Source organism: Falco cherrug, chromosome 3 (genome assembly GCF_023634085.1).
Source record: "Falco cherrug isolate bFalChe1 chromosome 3, bFalChe1.pri, whole genome shotgun sequence".
NCBI lineage: Eukaryota > Metazoa > Chordata > Aves > Falconiformes > Falconidae > Falco > Falco cherrug.
In genome coordinates, this window is record NC_073699.1 from 62,423,361 (window position 1) to 62,443,673 (window position 20,313).

Below are 20,313 nucleotides of genomic sequence, written 5' to 3' on the forward strand. Positions count from 1 at the left end.
AATGGAATCACAGTTTTCCTTTCAGTCAATACTGCGTCATGCTGTGTACCGGTTTAACAGAAAGTACCGGTTTAGTAGCAACACTTCACTTTATGCTTGTCAATATTTAAAAAAAAATATTTCTAATATTGCTAATATATTAACAATTTGAGACAGAAACATTTTATAATAAATTTTGACCAGAAACCTATCCAGGACCAGTAAATATTGCCACTACGAAAGACTGCAATTTTCTATTCAGGTTGCCTATACTACTGGGGCATTTTTAAGCTTATGGAGCAGTAGGAGAGACATTTTTTTTAGTGATCTGATTAAAGACTTAAAATATTTTTGTCTGGTGGGAAGCTATGAATTTAAAATTCCCACCTTTCCTCAGCTACAAAAAATGGTAAGTATTCCATATATCAGTCTGGCTCATCATGTTGTGATAAAAATATACAGCAACAAAATGGCTTGTTTGTTTAAAAATGTCTGGCCAAAGTCTTTACAGGAATGACTCTACTGGTATCATGAGTTTTACAACATAAATTAATACATCATTAATTATGCACATAATTAAATATGTATGACCTCTACATATTACTTGGCGGAGGAAAAGTGTTTTTATTGTTCTGTAATATTTTAATTTTAAACTAACAAAAGCCTGTAAAGCTACAAAGATAGCTCTGTACCAATGAAAAGCTAAATTTCACCAAGACAGATCTTTGTCACACTCAAATGTGATTTTCTTTTCTATGTTTCCGTTGAAGATCCAAAATAATATGTACCAACCTAATATTTATGGCTTTGAGAATAACAATAAAACATAATCTTTCCATGTACTTCAGTCTATTATGTTGAAAAGAGCACTGTTCTTCAGTTTTTGCAAACGTAATTTATAACATGAAAATCTACCGTATTTAGCAGAACAAGTAAACCAGGCTAAGCCTGTGAATACTCACTCAGGACCATAACATAGATGCTTTCAAAATTATTTCTAAAGAAAAAGAATTACTAGTCATTAGGACACTAGCATCTCCTTAAACACTTCAAACACATGTTCTTATAGAGAGATGGGTGACCACCTTTTAGAGACCCAGAAGTCTGAAGACCTTAAAGCTATTTAGAGATAGACTTAATCCTTCCCCCAGCTGTCACATTTCTAGATGGAGATCAGAGAAAATCAAGTATCTAGAAATTTATTTCTTCAAGTGGTGTTAGTCAAGCAGACTACTCCTATACAAGAATGATATAGAAAAAAAATAATCATATACTGCTGCCAAGATCCCAGAATCTTAATTACAGGTAGGAGTTAGGGTAATTAAGCATCAGTCTCATAACAGACACCTGTTGTGTTGTAATAAATACTTTATGCAAGGTCAAGTTCACAAGAAAAATGCAGCTTGCTTTCTGTTTGTGAGAAAGGAAGCAAGTAATTGATTTTCTGTTTCATATGGTTTGTATGGCTATTTATTGACTTCAGAAAGGCGTGATTGCCTGTAGGGTTTGCTGAGATGCCCCAGGCAGTACGTACAGTATGCACACATGAAGCACAAAGAAGGGAAATCCCTTCTTGCCTGGTCAACAGGGACCCAAGCACATTGGTGTGCAACTGCAAGCCACTCTGTTGAGGGAAAACAGTAAAACTTTATTCAACTGCAAGCAGATTCTTCTGCTTACCATTTGTAGAAGAATCAACATGAGATAGAGCATTTGAATCTCAACATCAGATCACTCTTTACTGGTCTTGGCCTAGTTTTACTTCTAAGAGAGACATGTTTCTAGTATGATGACCTTGTGGTTAAATCAGGCTGCAAGAAGTTCTTGCACTTGAGGAATGCTGAATTCTGAATTTTCCTCTGATGCTTAATAGCTCTCTGCCAGCTTTGGTCCTCTTTCAACTTCATTTATTTTTGTCAACTAATATGTCACAGGTTAGAAGTTTCACGGAAAAAATAATATGAGCAAGAGCAATATTTTCATTGATAAGTAAGAATCCTTCCCAAATAGTGTGTCACCTTTTTTAATACTAGCATGCGATATAGCCACCAGCAAAAAGCATTATAAGCCAAGTTCATAAGGTGAATAAGTTTCTTTAGATCAACTGGGAAAAAGAAGAGGACATATACAGAAAAGCTGAATATAATATGTGCATGACAATGCATAACTTCCTCTCTAAATTTGAGGTCATAGATACAGCTAAAATAAATAATTCTGCAAACTTGCCCCTGCAGTTTTTCTTCCTTTTCTTTTTGCACTGGTAAGGAAACAAATGCATGGCTTACCTTTCAAAACCAATCTGCCGTAGTGTTTTCTCCCATGTTGAACCTATACAAAGAGGAGAAAAAACAAACACGCTCAGTAAAGAACCTTTATTGTATGAACACTCTTTCTCTTCTTTCCTTGTGCAGCTGGGATCTGTATAGTATGGTGATTTTTCCACCCCTACAGAAGCACTTGTAAATAACATCTGTTTTACTCAGAGTGAAGAACTGTTAAGAGAGGCTACCACTGGGTGACACAACTGCGTGGAGGGGTATCAGCCTGTATAATTCCTTAACACTGCAAAGCAGCCAGTCACTGCTACAGTTCACTGCTATTCCAAGGGTGGTCTCCTCTCCTAGAGCAATGTGATCTGTACATGACTCCTGAAAGCGCTGAGCTGGCATCTCACGTCATGCACTCTTCACATTGCAGCTTTTCATTTTACTGTAGTGTTCTCCTGATTCTTGCTGAAAGCTTTACAGCTCTTTCTGAAATCTGGCCCTTTTATTTTTATGCAAAAGCATGAAGATATATTTCTGCTTTATTGTTTAACCCTTCATACTCACACAAACAGCTGCAAAGGACTCTTTCTTAAAATGATCAAGGACTCAGCCCCACAAACTACTCAAATGGACAAACCATTGCACTTAACACAGCCTTTACCTAAATTTTCTCAAAAATAACCCTGGCACACTGCAAGCATTAGATGATCAGTTTTCAGCTCTTGATAATTTTTTGCTTATTTCCAGTCTCTTTCTTTGTACCATTATGTGGTCATTATAAATACAGGCTACTAAGAGCACAAATAGCTCAAGTCATACGGGTCTGCAAGGCAAATATATAGGAGGACATGAACCCGAGTCAAAGTTTTCTTTCTGTCTTTTTACACTCCTGTGGGAAATGTAACAGGACTGCACACAATGTAAGCAACTACGGTTCTTTAAATCAGAGAACAGATAATAACTCCTGTTGTTGATGCAGTCTGCCACCTAAAGGGAAATACAAATTAGGAACAAACAGATTGCCTGTGAGTGACATCCAGTAGCACCACAGAAACTCAGAGACAAGCAGTAATGTTGCTGAGTACTGAGAAAGAGTGGAAAGACATGAGGGAAAGCAACTTCATCCTATTTAAATCTGGAGAATTTCGGGATTAAATGCACATTTTGCAGTGAGTGCCTATAACAAAGACCATAACAATATTATGGATTAGATTATTTTATTGATAATCCAAGTCCTACTTGCCAAATTAGTATGGGGAAGTGGTGACATAATATTATCAGCCAGAGAAACCTCTGCAGATGTATCTCTTACCATCATTACCTTTCCATTCTGTTAAAGATACCAGCTCAGAAATTAATGACCTGCCACGTTTGCAGTATGGTATTTACCTCTAATCTGCAACATGTTAAATATTTGAGTAAGACCTAGCAGTGCTTTTCATCTTTGAATTTGGGACACTTACTGCCAATCTAGATAAGAATCTAAGAACTCAACTTCTAAAAGTTTTGAGTTTGAGGGCTTGGGGTTTTGTTTGGGTTTATTTTTGTTTGTTTGTTTTGGTTTTTTTTTAAACCTAGCAACAGAATTCTTTCTACTCAATTGACTAAACTTTCCAGGTTAGACCAAGGAGAATGGTGTAAATTTCTGAAATAAAGATACAATTTTTCTGTACAATATTATCTAGTATCTGTCTGGTTTGCAAATCAACAGACTGAGCAAATAAAAACTGAAATTAATGAAATCCAAAAAGTTAATTTCCTTATAGTCCTATGTCATACAAGGCTTCCTTCACTGTTCCTAACTAGATAGCCAAAGAATGAAGTTAACGTGGGTCTGTTGAAAATAAATTTCTTGTATTAATCCCTGTTTTTGAGAAAGAGGAAAAGAAGCAACATAAAAGCATATGCTCCTATAATCAACCACACTCTGACATTTCACTTCATACAGGAAGGATATGGGTTGGCTAAAGGGTAGGTTCACGGCTGGTTCCAAACGTGGTCAGTATACCACATTACACTCTTCTAGAATCCCTTCTTTCAACTTCTCACTGCCAGTCACTTCAAACTTCAGTCACACACTGATTTTCAGCAAAAGGCTCTAAAAACCTTTTTGAGTGCAATGGACACACAGCTTTTCTGTCCAGGACCATTACAGCTACAGCCAGTGATCAATGTAAAAACAATTTTAATTGTCTCCATTCAGTCGAAAGCAGGGAGGGTTTTCAGGTCCATACCCAGCAGAGTACACAGTGATGAAAGGCTTCAAAACTGATGTGGATAAAGCTCTGCCTTCACTTTATGGGAAAAAAAAAAAGAGTTAAGTTCTGTTCTGGAGTAACTGAATGATGTACATTGTTTCATCAGTACAGGGAGCTTCTACCGTGGCACCTGTATTTGCTTGAGATGAGGCAAGACTTAGGTCCACACAACTACCTACATACAATAACTTTCATCAACACCAAGTTCATATTTTATAAGAAGTCCTCTAAAGACATCTCTAAAGCAGGGCAACAAACATTCTTACATACATTTATTTCAAATAAACATGAAAACCAAAAATCATGTATAGTCTAATAAACTGTTAACATTTCATTGAGATAAATAACCACTCCATTAACAACATCTATTATGTGTTATCCCCCAAACCCACCATCTTTTGCATGCTCTTGATCTGTTTTCATGTAGCACTGATGAATCAAGTCATTGTTAAAAAGATGACTGTGCCACTACACAGGTAAGTGCAGGGCAGACACGCACAATTCTCTGTATACTTTATGCAATCCTTCTGGCCCTGAAAGAGGATTTAACACTTTTTCAAGTCTGAAGATTTGAACAGGGTTGAAGAAAAGAAATCTCAACAGTACTTCTTAAAGCACAGACTAGTACTGGCATTTTATTCAGTGTTTCTAGGCTTTCCACTGTTGTGTATACTAGTTGCACGAATTTTTCACCCCATGATTGGCCACGCTTCAGTTGTATAATATATGGAGAGTCTTACAGAAGAGAAAGAGAGAGAGGGAGGGAAAAGCAAAAGAGAAAAGGGAATTGGGTCTCCACTGGTTTGAAATAATCTTTTGGCTGCAGCTGGCTAGCAGAACACTCTTTGAAATGCATGTGACTCCTCTGAAGTAAAGCCTGCCAAGAACACAACTAACATTTCATATTAAAAAAATATGCATCTTTTTTATAGAGTCTTACTTTAAAATGTTTATGATCTAAACATTCTGTTTTAAGATTTGCCAATTCCATCCTCAATAGTATCAACTTCTACACTGCACTAACAGTCAAAAGTAAATACCCTGAGGTAACAGCAGCACTAAGAAGAATAACGCTATTAAAAGTCTAGAAAACTTATTATTTGATTTAAAACTTACCCAGTGCTTCCAAAACATTAAACAAGGTTTAAGTCACGTAACTCTCATTAAAATCAAAACAGGAGCTTTTCATGAATTAAAGACTTGATCCTGCTCCCAAAGAAATCAATAGGAATTTGACTATTCAGTCTTTCTCTCTGCTGGGACTGTGGAAAACTGTCACCTGCTGACGTTCAGAAACAATCGACTGCTACACCTCAGCTGCAAAGTTAATTTGCCTTCTCTTTGCTTTCTGTTCTTTATACTATGTCAAAAATACCAAAGCTGTTTATAAGAATGCCTTAATCTGGTACCCATGTAATTAAGCATTTGTTCCAAATACTTGCCCCAAAGTGCCTGACCATTCCCATCTGTTCTGAAGATTCTGTTTCAAATTAGCAGTAGTAGCTTTAAGATTCTTCACAAAGATGAAGCATAACGTACTTCCAGAATTACTGCTCACATTTAGTAAGAACAATGGTAAAATGCACATCATGCTCACATATGCACTCAATGAAATCCCAGCATAATAATAAGGGTATAAGAATATGAGATTTAGTAAGAGGAAATGAAAAACATCTTTCTGAAATGAAAAGTTGTCATGTTTGACAGGTAGGCTTTCATTTATATGGCAGCTTCCCTATTTGGTTTGGTTTCGTTACAACTCTCTGCTTACTATGAACTTAACTATGAATGAGAGGACTCATACCCCACTGCTAGGCTGCTCACCTCTATAAACCATGAAGTTGCCTAGCTGCTGAAGTCCAATGGTAGGCTTAGGAAAAAGACAGAATTCACAGAATCATAAAATACCAGGTTGGAAGGGAGCTCAAGGATCACCTGGTCCAACCCTTCTTGGCAAAAGCACGGTCTACACAAGATGGTCCAGAACCCTGCCCAGCTGAATATTGTGTCTAATGTTGAGGAAAAATATGGAATATGTGATTTTTCAGCCACTTATGGACACTGCACAGCTATCCACTTTGAGCCGTATCATGCCCTATCTGCCAGTACAGCAGAGGTCTGTAGCTGTTCAGGGAGAAGCCTGACATGCGCTGCAAATGCACAGCAAAAACACAGGCCTCCTATACCATCCCTATGCAGGTATGCATGAAGGTCCCTATGGATCCTGTGGTCCCTATGACTGTGTGCAGTGATTACCCACAGCCTTACGACCTTCTCGCTTCTCTAGAGTTAGCGGTTACTGTAAGAACTACATACCTGTGTATGGCTCTGCTCTTGAGGCTTTCTAACAGTAAGAATAATAATTCTTGCATTCTTTTCTCACTGTGATCTGACATAAGGACCAGAGGAAAAAATACAACTTAATTAAACCAAAAGACATTGTTTGACATTTTTCAATAAGCATTAAGTGAGCCTGTCAGAATTCAAGTATTCAATGGGAATAGTATTAAGATCTTCAGTGACTGAGACAGGGCAAAATAAGTGTAAATTATATCAATTCAAAGGCAAAAAATAAATAAATTTGGAGCCTGTCAGTGGGGAATCACAGTCATTCAATGCTTTCTGAAGGAGCCAGCAATGTATCAGACATAGCACAGTCACCTTAGCTCATGAGAGTTGCATGCAGATGTGACCTACATAAGCTGGTTAGGATACCTTAGAAACAGGTAGGTATTCTTGGAATAGTAACTGTATGGATCTTCACTCTAACATTTTGAAGGAAAAGAGTTTCAGAGGAACTGCTGATTTTGTACCAGTCAGGATATTCCTACCAATTTCAAAATTTTGATCTGAAGTCTGTGGCACTTACTAATACTCTCCAAACGAGAAAGAAAAAACCAAACAAAACCCCCACCACTATCCAAAACCAAAAATACACCCCACCCCAAAACTTTCACATATTCAAAAGATACAAAACAGTGATACAGAATACTCCAGAAATGGAAAGAAACATTTTGCTAAGCATTTCCATTGCAGGTGACACTTCTCAACCTTGTTTCTCAAACAACTTAGCAGAGAATAGGACAAAAGTTCACAGTCTAGCCTAGCTAGACTAGTTTGGGACCTGAGTATCTGAATCCACACCTAAAAACTCTCAATAAATTTGCTTGTCCTGCTAAAGCTTCTCTTTTGGTAGAGACGCATCTACCATATAAACCATCTGAAGTTTCGCAGTCTGTTTTCAGTAGATTGGGGAACATTGCTCTGCTGTATATTCTCCTTCATCATTTTAGCAGTTACTAACCAGTACTACTAACTAGCTGAAACATATACAACTGCAATTGATAAAAACTGTCATGTTTGGAACATGTTGGTTTCAGCAGCTTCATATATTATTAACAGCCTTTCCAGTTGCCTGTTCTCAGTAGCAAACTTCTATCTCCTCACAAACAAACAAATTACGTTTTCTCAGAAATCCTGCTTTTTTGCTTTTTAACCAATACAGTACCACTGGTTTTATGAAACAGACCAGTAGTTTTGAATACAGAAATGCATGTGGCATAGGAAAGAACTTTTTCTTACAGAACTTACTCCACAGTTGCGTACAGATACTATTAGCACTTACTTACCTGTATAATGGCTCTCCAATAGCTAGTTACATACAACAAGTTTCTTACAGAAATGATCATTTCTCACATGTGAAGTGGTATCAGATGACGCTACCTTGGCATTTAGCATCTATCTGTCCATTTTGAAAAATAAATCTCTCTTACACTTCCTCTTCCTCTGAATCAAACTACCTAGGCTGCATCCTGCACTCACTTTGTAATTTGATCATCACAGTCATAATCTGTGATAATGACATGACTTTCTTATAAAATGAGATCTCTCAATATGGCATATTACTACTCTGCTATATCCATGCTGGTGTTTTAATTCACACCAGAAGAGTACTTGAGCAAATCTCTTACCATGCTTTGGTTTGCGTGACAGAGTGATCTCTAGAGTGTACAAACTGGATTCCTTTCACATGAAACTAAACTACACCCCAAGGACACAAGTGCTGTGTTTCAACCAATAATGGGCATTCGGTCTGTGTGACCAGACGTGAGCTAATCCACAGTAACCCCACTCAAAACATGTATTGTGTGGTGACCAGGGACTCTGCACTCAGTGCTGCATTCCTGTCAAGCTGTGCTGCTTGTCAAGTCAGATGCACCTCATCCCAGCATTCCCAGTCCCAGTCTTGGAGTGCCCCCAGAAAAGGTTTCCAGTTACAGTCACCTCAACGGATGATGGGGCAGGTCAGGGTGCTCCCCCTTAGGATTGTTTTCTGATCTGTATTCCATCCACTGCAGTGAGCAGGAGTCTTTCTACTGCCCTGATGTACAAGCAGGGTTGGACTGGATGCTCAGCAGAGCCACACTCCCCATAAACCCCCAGGGAGCCCCTTCTGTATGGAGCAACAACAGATTATTTAGTTTTTAAAACAACTTCTCAAGGAGAAGGAATAAGGGAAAATTTTGGCTGTTATATGGTGGGCTGTGCATACTAAAGAAACTAAAATCAGCAGTAAAATAGAAGTGGAGGGCCAGTGGTCTAGGATTCTGGCTAGATAAAAGAAGTGGTTACCGAATACATACCAAGAAAGAAGTCATACCAAGAACAAAGACCAGGCATTGCAAGCCTTTACTTGCCTTCCATTCATACCAGCTTTCAACAGGTTTTTGACTGAATGAAGAGTACAAATTTGATCCCTACATGATAATGTCATGGGAAAGATTTATTGTGTATTTTCTCCTGTGAAGAAAATACTAGATTATTAACGTAAAATACAAAAATTGCTTTCCTATTAAAAAAGAAATCTTGACTCATTCCATGTTAAATGAAAAAATAATCATTCTCAAACCCACTACTTTTCTAAGGAGATTTTAAGGAATTGGAACTTTTACTAACAAAATGAGTAGACTAGGAATATAGAGCAAAGTGCAATAGTACTGACACTATGTTTTGTGTATGTGCACATAGATCCATATTGCTTTAAAATGAATCTTAAGAAGACAACAGCTACGGTAGAACAATTAATGGCTGTATCTGGCAGGCAACTCTTCCAGTCTGCAGCTTCCCTGGGAGCTCTGGGAGCCCATAAGGGTCAGCAAAGTGCCCATAGATAAGCGGGGACCCTAAAAGCAGCTGCTCCATAGGCCTAAGCCATATGCTTTGTTTTGATCTTCATTAACACCAGAATAGGAGGGCAGGCAGAGGACTGTTCTTAAAATTGATTATTTAACTTAAGGTAGATAACATGATGTGATATACTTCATAGTGGACTTGGGACATAAGCAATCCAGAATCCCACTGTTCGCTGATCAGACTGTGCCAAATGGAGGTGGGGACAGATCCCAGCTACCTTTGTGTGATAGTAAGACCAGTGTCTCTGAGCCTGATCCAAAGTCTATAGAAATAAATGGAAAGACTTGCAATGAGTTAATGGGCTTTAACAGCTTGTCTGAAATGGAAACAAATAGCAACAAGGAATAGTAAAAAAATACTCTGTTTTTCAGTAATGTAAACAACAGCTATTATTCTTACCCAGTAACAAACTACCAAGGCGCAGTGTTTTGTGGATAATACATTTGGGGAGAATGGGACCAGAGGAAGAAAAAATTTCAGAATTTAAAACATTAAATGGGACACAGCTTGTTTAAATGTGAACTTTATGTATCTTTATATGAGAATCACACACACTGTTTTACACTTGAAGTTGACCTGCTAATTAAACAGCAGGTTAAGAGATGAGTGGAAGAAATAGTAACTTGGAAAAAGAAAACTTGGGAAACTGCTTTCTGCATTTGTTCTTCCATGCCAGATTTGTTTAAAATGCTACAGAGGTAATAAAGCCAATTTAAACTGGCTGAATTGCTTCACCTTTTCTTTTTTTTTCAATCAGCTTTTTCACAAGGATGACAGATTCCATAGGTTTCATAAGAATAATGACATCTTTTGTCTGCTTACATATATTCTTATCAAAAACACTTATAGGCAATCTTACCTTGCAACTACACATGCTTAAAACCACTCTTATTTTAACCTCATTTCATTTCAAATTTGTTTACTGAACAAGGCAGCAAAACCCACAGCACTAGAAGATCTCTGGGGAATGTGTTTCAGATGAAACCTGAGATAGATAGTTAATAGAAAGCCTTTTTGCTGTTTAACGTATTATTTATCTATTTGTTTGTGGTCACAATTTGTTGGTGGTTTTCAACCCAAGTTTCCAAGGATACTGGAGATTTGAATTGACCCTGACCCAAAAAAAATTGACAGTGCAAAGCAGAACTTTGTAGGTCACCAGCACAGAATCACACTGCAGGAGTTAAGGTGTGGAAGAATCAGACAGTCCACAGACATAACCAATCTCTTATTCTTATTTACAGCAGAAAAGGGTGTCAGGGCTCTGAGGAGCAGCCTCGAAGGAAGGCAGCATTTCCTGCCATTGCCATGGGGGATGTAAACCTTAAGTCAGAGAGTCACTGAGCTTAAGAGCATCAAAGTTCTGCTCCAGACCTTCTGAAAGGAGGCCAAATAATAACTAAATGGGCCCTTTTTCAAATATGGAAGACTGGTTTTGCTTTGGTTTTCCAAGTAAAAGCAAAAGAACTTAAAGAAAACTTGTAGTAAGTTTTATTTTTCATAAACCTGAAGAAAATGAGAATTTTCTCCATTTTTGTTGGCAGAGAAACTCCCTCCCACCCCATCCAACACCGCTCCGTCTGCTAAATAGTATCTTAGAGGCAAGGTTTTCACTTCAGAGTGTAATTTATGGGCATCCTTCCAATTTCTAGAGCTACCCTCTGCTTAGTTTTATTGTAACATAATATACTGTTATGAATAATAATGTCGACCTAGTTTCCTGAAGTGATGAATGTGTGCAGTGTACCAGTGCAAGGAATTTGCTTTTCATTGTCTCATTTTCTCTTTTTGTCTCACCAGAAGTAGAGGTGGGCAAACATTTCTTCCCAAACATTCCAGCACAGATATATGGGAAGGGGGAGATGAATAAGTATGTCCCCAGTAGCACATCCATATACAAGAAATTATGGATATGAGAAATGAGGATAGGAAATCAGGAAATCTTGCACAGAAACAGGAGGAACATTAAGATGAGAGAATACCAGCACTCCAGTGGTGGTATGTTTGACTCCACTTTGTAACTGACTAATATTTTGTAATGCGTGCCTTTTCTCAGAAATGGCTTTTTTTTTTTTTTTTTTTTTTTTTACACAGCTTGTTCTAAAGATAATAAAGAACCATTTCATTCACATTATTTCTCCCAGAGATTAAGGAAACACTTGCATGTATGATGAAGACAGCAACTCATTGTTGGTAGGCCTGAAGACCTGCCCATATTCAAATCTTTCAACAAAAAAAACCTAAATTGTTTCAGTGGCTAAAATAACACTAGATACAAAGCCCTGAAGTGACATGTAAGGGATGATACCCAAAATAAACTGCAGGAAACTGAGTTGCGATGTGTACAACCTTAGCATACCACCTTCCACAGAAGCAGAAAACAGCACTTCCAAACTCTTCTGTTTGCGCGCCATTACGAGAAGGCAGCAGTGACTGCACCAGGCAGCAAGACGTTTGGGACATATAAACTGACTCCCTCCCAGATACCTCTTCAGAAGAGAAATCTGGATGCAGAAGGACATGTTCCTCTGGGCAGTAATGTGAAGTGGGCACACAGACTCAAACAACTGGGGAGAGGGAAATACTTCCAAAAAATGTGGGTTTTTCCTCCCTAGCAAATATAAAGAAGCTTTATCCAGTTCAGCTGACAAGTACAAACATGTATGCACTGAACAAACGGTTTCTTTTGTTTTCATTTTCTTTGTCTTTACAATTCTGTGATTTCGCTCAAATTTTCCCAAAGCTCTAGTCTGTGAGAACAGAAAGGACAAAGCTCTTCCACCTTTCACCTCATATTCCTCTATATCAAGTGGCAGCTGACTGTGTAGCTATTTAGATGCTCATGTAAAACAGAACAAGCCAAAGAACTGGGGAAAACAGAAGGCAGTGGGGTGCTACTCGCAGACTCTGCCCAATTCTTCACTTCTAGACATGGGTGCTCCTAAAACACTGCTGCCACTCCTTGGGTGAGGTGCCCATATGGACAAGGGGGTGGCGAGGAGGAGTTTGGGCAACTCACACTGGTGAGGCAAACCAACAACAGAGAGACTCCCACCCACCCATACCTCTCTCTCCCAACTCATAAGCACAAAAATTTCAGCAACCCTTGCAACCACAGCATCACGTGCTTTGCCTCCTGAGACAAAAGCCACAGGTACGTGTTATGGATCTGTGCTCTGCTCATGACCCATGAAATAGCCACGGTCAAGCCAACAGAAGTGCCCAGACAGATTTCATAGGGGTCCAATGCTATATGATTGTGTTTAGTTTCATCTATAATGAACTGCAGGATTGCATCCAGTGTACTAGCAGTTCATTTGCCAACATTTAATTAGTTTTCATTAGGGTGCCACAAACAGCATGAGCATTATCAACAAATCAAAGAATCACTGGGCTGCCTAATCATCGCCATTTTTAAAAGCACTCTGTAGTTTTTATCTTGCGTGCTTCAAATAGTTTACAAATAGTTTGCTCTTTCTACAGTTATGTGCTTAACTGTTAGGGGTTAATTTCTCCCCATTTAGTTTGTTTGGCTAAATGTAAGACAAAAAATCAGTAAAAGCACTGAAACTTTTGCCATTCTCACAAGTTATTAGATGACAAAAGTATTTTCACACTTAAATTGTGGTTATTTTGACCTCACCAGAATGTGTTTTATTTAAGTGCTTCATTAGGGTATTAACATAGTCATATCTTTAGCATAAATACTGAAGAGGATGATGAGCGGTAATCGTTTCCTGCTCAGCAGGGATTTTCATGTTATAGACATAATGGGAAATTTAGATGTGTGACTCAAATGCATTTTTAAATCAGGCATTTTATTTATTCACATGTTGCTTCAGTGCCTTTAGAGGTAATATTACATCAGGCCTAATAGAAAAGGGACAAACAGCACACTGCACTGTTTGCTTCTTTTCAAAGATACATGGCCAACAACAGCAACACTTCAAAGCCAGTGCCAGCTGGCAAGAATTCCCAGTCCTAGCAGATCTGAAGAACTGGAATGTCCCACAGAGGGATCAGTATATCAGATGATAGAGCACAGGTGCAACTGATGCCCTAAGAGAATAAGTAGTTTATAAAATATCTTCATGGGTGTATTAAAAAACATATTGGAAACATCCTTGTGCTCAAAATAAGACACACCAAAAAAAAAAATGCTACAGTTCAAGACAGCTTATATGAAGGATATTGGCCCAATTTCCAAAACCGTTTTCCTCTTCCTGAACTTTTCTCTGCATCAGTTTTAGAAAAGTACTTACACTGAATATACAAATCAGGGCATCTTGGCAACATTTTCTGCAAGGCATAAAGCCTGTCAAAATTTCTTGTTCTTTGCCAGCTGGAACGCATTGAGTATATTTTATGTGGTTACAAATGTGAGCTGTTCACAGCAGTGGGGGACACTGTACCTGCTACAGGCTGAAAGAGAAGCAAATTAGTGGAGGAGAGAAAAAATACATTCAACAGGAAAATGGGCTGAAAAGTATAAAAGGGATACATTTCTAACAAAGAACAAGTCATACATAAAAACACTGATTTATAATGGAAGGAGATGTAAATGCCAAATTCTGCACTAAATTTAAACTTAATTTAGATCTAAACTTCATTTAATCACCTTTTATCTGGAGTGTCTTCTTTAAAGATACTTCACATGAGGAAAAAAATACACTCACAGTCTAAAACCTGCACATCACCCTTTATAACTGCTATTTTGGAAAGGAGGTTTGGTGGTGGAAATAATAATAATTAAAACATTCTATCTCACTAATCCTTGTTAGTATTTCATATCAACACTTTGATACATTCCTTTTTGAAAGTCAGTGGACATAAAGTAATAAGACTTCACTGGGGCTCTGAGTAATATTTCATCCAGCTTCAAAAATAATGTTTTCTAGGGTGGATTTCCTGGAGTTTTTACATCTTTGACACCATCACCATATCTGCATGGGGCAGAAGGACAAAATGATGTCTAACTGATCCTGCTTAGAGAAAAGGGCAGAGAACTCAATGTAGTATTAACTAAGCACATAGAGATGCAAAAGGGATTCACTTCAAAAGGATGCTGCAATTGTCTGTGCTCACAGATGTTTATGCTACAACATCTGGTCTCTAAAACCAGGCTGCAAAGCAGATGATACTCAATCACAATCAGGATGTCACCCCTCACTCCATTTCAGAGAAAACCAAGCTGTAACATTAGCCACATCTATCTGTAGCCAGGTATGCACCCATTGGTACATCAATAGAGGTTTGATAATGAGCAGTTCCAGACTGCAAGCACTTGCCATTCCTCCCTACACAGAGGTCCAGTGGAAGGATAAGTCATTTATGAAGGCTGCTTCCCACCGCTCATGGATTGAATTGAGCAGCTGTGATGGGAAGGCAAGCTCCCCCTGGCAGGTACACAAGCTGTCTCCACTGCAAAATAAAAACATCATCAAAGCCTAGTGCAAAATGCTGAAACTCATAGATACTGACTACAGCTAGCTGTTATTGATTTCCCTGGGTTTGTTTGTGCATGCTTAATAACGCACATCTCCATGACTCTTGTTTAAAGGTTTATTGTAGATATGCTAATCTAAAAAAACATACTTTGTTTCTACGTGCTTGAGAACTGACAATATTTATAGACTCCAGCTGATGTCTTGGCTGGTGACAATCAGCCTGAGATGCATCTGAGCATCAGCTTTTATAAACAGTCTATTTGTTGTACAACGTTGCAGTGTAAATCAAACGTGAAAACTACATCCAGAGACATGGTTAACTTGAGTAACCTCATTGATAGAAAAGAAAATTGCATCACCACGCCAAGCACATAGAAAATGGAAACCACAGCAACCACAAGGAACAAAGTAGATTTGAAACATGTGATCCCTTCAGAGGATTCAAAAATCTGTAATCACATATGGACCAACCTTCAAAAAAAAAATATTTTAGTGTCAATTTTATAGTAAAATCACTCATCCTTAGCAAACAGCAACATACAATAAAAGGGTCGGTGGATGGTTAAAAAAATATTCAATATTGTACAGCTTGCAAGCTCCTGGTCAGACTAGAAAAATTGTGACCAAAAGCAAATACTACCTGACAGATATTTAGAGGCTTCTGTGAAACACTTTCCTGCCTGCTAATGCATTTTGTTAATTGTCAGTTTTACTATCCACTTTCTACACCAGAAATGGATCCCAAAAAAGCAACAAATGCCACCACTCAATTTATTGGGACCCAATTTTATGATCTGAACATTCAGTCTTTTTAAAAGGGGGAAATCTGCCACTCTAAAAATTAATGTAGTCAAATTTACCTTACATTTTCTAGAATTTGAGTGAATCACATTGCTAATAAAAGGGGTAAGTCCTTACTGCAGCTGTTACTTGCCCTTTACAAAAAAATAATGAAATGTTAGTAGCCACCTCTTCAACCCACAGAAGAGTGAACTGCACTCCTCCTCCTTCTCCCCCGCTGCTGCTCAGCCCACCCTAATATTCCATCTCCATAGCAGGAGGGAAAACTTGGACTCTTCATGACCCTGGCTTGAAGCACTCTTCATGCCAAAAACTTCGAAGAGCCAAATGTTTTGAGGCAAGCAAGGTCAATCTTTCAGAAGAAAACCAGGGGAGAACCCAAATAATAGTCCACAAATGTCAAAGAAAACTGCTCACGACATTAAGCTGGATGCACAGGTAGACAAACACAGGAGAAGTTGTATATTTTCTACATCGCTGTTCTCCACCTCTTTCCGCAGACAAAGATGCTGACTAAAAGCACATACAGTAGGTCAGCCTCACCACCCAGTATTCAGTGCAGCTGTGGAAGAGGAGCTGTATTCAAATGGCTCAAGAATTTTGTTTCTGTCTCAAGAGGTAAAAACTGGCCACTCTACTTTAGGAAAAGAAAAAATAAAAGAAAAAGAAAAAACATTTAAAAATACTTCTGTATGAAAAAAGGAGAAGCAGCCTTACAGGACATTAATCACAGAATGGTCAGGGTTGGAAGGCACCCCTGCAGATCACCCAGTCCAACCCCCTGCTAAAGCAGGGTCACCTACAGCAGGTTGCACAGGATTGTGTCCAGGCAGGGTTTGAATGTCTCCAGAGAAGGAGACTCCACAGCCTCTCTGGGCAGCCTGTGCCACTGCTCTGTCACCCTCAGGGTAAAGAAGTTCTTCCTCATATTCAGATGGAGCTGCCTGTGCTGCAGTTTGTGCCCGTTGCCCCTTGTCCTGTTGCTGGGCACCACTGAAAAGAGCCTGGGCTCGTCCTCTCGACACTCACCCTGAAGATATTTGTGCGCATTGATAAGATCCCCTCTCAGTCTTCCCTCCTCCAGGCTGAACAGGCCCAGCTCTCCCAGCCTGTCCTCACAAGGGAGATGCTCCAGTCCCCTCATCATCCCCTTCACAGCCCTCCGCTGGGCGCTCCCCAGCGGTTCCCTGTCTCTCCTGAACTGGGGAGCCCAGCCCTGGACACAGCGCTCCAGGTGCGGCCTCAGCAGGGCAGAGCAGAGGGGCAGGATCACCTCCCTCCACCTGCCGGCCACGTTCCTCCCGATGCCCCCCAGGCCCCCATGGCACCCCCTTTGCTGAACTGCATTCGGTCCCCCCCGCCCAGCTCTCCAGCCTGCCCAGGCCTCGCTGAACGGCAGCGCAGCCGCTGGGGTACCAGCCGCTCCTGCCAGGGCTGTGTCACCGCCAGCCTTGCTGAGGGCTCTGCCCCTTCACCCAGGGCGCTGGGGAGCCCGTTGGACAGGGCTGGGCCCAGCGCTGAGCCCTGGGGAACCCGCCAGCTACAGGCCTCCAGCTGGGCTCTGCGCTGCTGGTCACAGCCCCTGAGCTCTGCCATCAGCCAGCTCTCGATCCGCCTCACTGTCCCCTCATCCAGCCCGCACGGCCTGAGCTGACCTCCGGGGCTGTTATGGGAGACAGTGTCAGAAGCCTTGCTGCGGTCAAGGTGGGCAACGTCCACCGCTCTGCCCTCATCTACTCAGCCAGTTATTCCATCATGGAAGGCCATCAGGTTGGTCAGGCATGATTTCCCCTTGGTGAATTTATTTTGACTACTGATGACCTCCTTTTCCTCCACATGCTTTGACATGGCCTCCAGGAGGAGCTGGTCCATCACCCTTCCAGGGATGGAGGGGAGGATGACCAGTCTATAGCTTCCTGAGTCGTCCTCCTTGCCCTTCTTGAAGACTGCAGTGACACTGGCTTTCCTCCAGTCCTCAGGCACCTCTCATGTCCTCCACAACCTTTCAAAGATGATGGGAGAATGGCTTGGCAACATCTACCAGCTCCCTCAGCACTAGGGGTGCATCCCATTGGGGCCCATGGATTTGTCGGTGTCAGATTTGTTTAAATGATCTCTAACATGATCCTTCTTGGGCATGGGAAAGTCTTCCTTTCTCCAGACCCCCTCTCTTGCCTCCAGGGTGTGGACAACCTGAGGGCAGGCCTTGGCAGTAAAGACTGAAGCAAAGGCGGCACTCAGTAACTCTGCTTTCTCTGTGTTCTTCGTCACCACGGCACCCACCTCAATCATCTGATTTATTTTCTCTTATGGCATTAGTTACATGTTACTTGAGATCTTAAAGCAATTTCTACCTTTAAGTAAATACTGCTCAGGTCAAAATTACGTACATAATTAAGGATTAATCCAAGTGAGAGATTTTAGATTTTGAGTAGATTTTTTCCTATTAGTGCCTCACAGCAAAGTAATTGTTGAATTAGTAATACATTTGTCGATCCCAGTAAGCAATTACGGTTAATACATATAAAACAAATTACTGCTCCATTTTAGAGCATGAATAGAAAAGTTTGGCATGAGGTTCTAATTATCTACTGAACGTGAGCCATGCCAAAACCGGTGGGACAAATAGTATCTTAACTCCTAATGCTAATGTGACCCTGCTGAATATAGCTTCCCTGCATCATGGCACTGATCCTGAGAGCAGAGCGCCCAGCAGGATTTGTACAGGTGCAACAGCTGGCCCACATTCACAAAAAGCTAAAGGGTGAGGGTGTGAACTGCAAAATGAGAACAAATGGAACAAGCCAGCTCAAGCGATTCAGCCGAGGGGGTCAAACCTCTAACAGAAATAACTAATAGCTTATTTTCTACATCACAGTGAACAAATAAGTATGCACAATAACTCAAAATTAATACCTAGTATTCCGCACTCATCAGAAGACAGAAAAATGGGATCAAATGAATGGCTTTTGGTTGACAGGTTTTCACACATGAACTATGGACCCTGAAAGATGCTAGACACTCCCACCTCCTACTGACTCACTGTTGGCAGTGAAAATGAGAACTGACACCGGAGATTGTTTTTTTGAAAAACCTGTTAAATAATTCAGGGCTATATCTCTTGCACAGCTGTTCTTCATCAGTTTTCATGGAGTGATGTGGGTGCTGTGGGCAGAATTGGCTCTTTAGCTTTGAAAGGTGAATATAACTTTCTATTACATTGTATGCTGAAAAGTATGCATGAAAATGACACAGATACTGAATTTCACAGAAAACAGTGAAGAATTAAAAGTATAAAAGAAAATAAAGAGTCATTTGAATGTGTTTCCAAATATATGTCAAATGGGAACCAATAAACAAATTCTGCACTTTGATTTAAGAACAAGCTCATCAAGGATCTAAAAGACTTGTCTTAAGATATCTTGCATTTTATGTATTCCTACCCCAGGAACTCAATCCTTTAAACTCGCTTTCTGAATTCAAGGAACATATCTTTTTTGGTGGATTTGCTGGAATCAGCACTGTCTAAGGGCCAGGCAACAGTGGGATTCAGCTGGGCAGGGGGCTGTAAAAACACACAAGTACACAGACAGTGCTTGCCTTGAAAAATCTGCAATCCAGACAGCACACAAAAGCTGAAAGAAATGTTAAGATCCAGTATATTAGGAAAGGCTGAGACAAAAGGAGGCTTTAGGCTATATTGAGCTGGGGCACAAAATACTGAATCATGACATTCAATAACATGCTTCTGCAGCTTCTCATCTTTCCTCAGATGGCTGGAAGTTTCCCTTTAGGTAGCTCTCAAGTGACACCGTCTACCTCCTCTTGCATCAGGCCAACAAAACCAGACATTTCTCAAATACTCTCCCTTGTTCTTTTGTCTTTGAAATTGTCTTAACTCCATGGCTGTGGATGATGACCGTGTCCTTGAAGATCTCCTCTGCTTGCATGCAAATCCCACAAAAAGTAAAAAAAAATAACAAATAATGACTACTTGATCTGCTGTATGTAACATCTCTACCTCTCTCCATCCTATTTTCACCATTAGGAAGTCACTAAAACAGAGAAATTGTTTTACCACTGTTTCCAAGCACATCATAACCTGACAGGTAGAACCTCTGTGCACGCCTTAAATGTACCAGAGCTCCTGGCTGTTGGAAATGTCCTGAAAGCTTTTGCAGTGAGTTGCTGGTGTGCATGCCTGAAAAAGTGGATTTGCCAAGCAGTGATATCAAGATTATGAGACTCAATTTACTACCAAAAGAGCTTTGTATTTTTTATCTTATTTTCAAGATATTCTTTCAGTGTTAACAGAGAGGGACCACAAAACTACTCAGGTCAAATGCTTATGTGACAAGCAGGTTAGCA

At 39.9% G+C, this 20,313-nt stretch overlaps 1 protein-coding gene across 17 annotated transcripts in view; it reads right to left on the minus strand.

Annotated features, from left to right (window-relative positions):
- The window catches only part of PIEZO2 (piezo type mechanosensitive ion channel component 2), a 315,029-nt gene that overhangs the window by 164,778 nt on the left and 129,938 nt on the right, over positions 1-20,313 (minus strand). For all 17 annotated transcript variants that reach the window (XM_055705165.1, XM_055705169.1, XM_055705178.1 and 14 more), the window contains exon 4: positions 2,265-2,307. In XM_055705165.1, the coding sequence (XP_055561140.1) occupies positions 2,265-2,307 (43 nt within the window). The remainder of the gene's footprint in view (positions 1-2,264; positions 2,308-20,313) is intronic.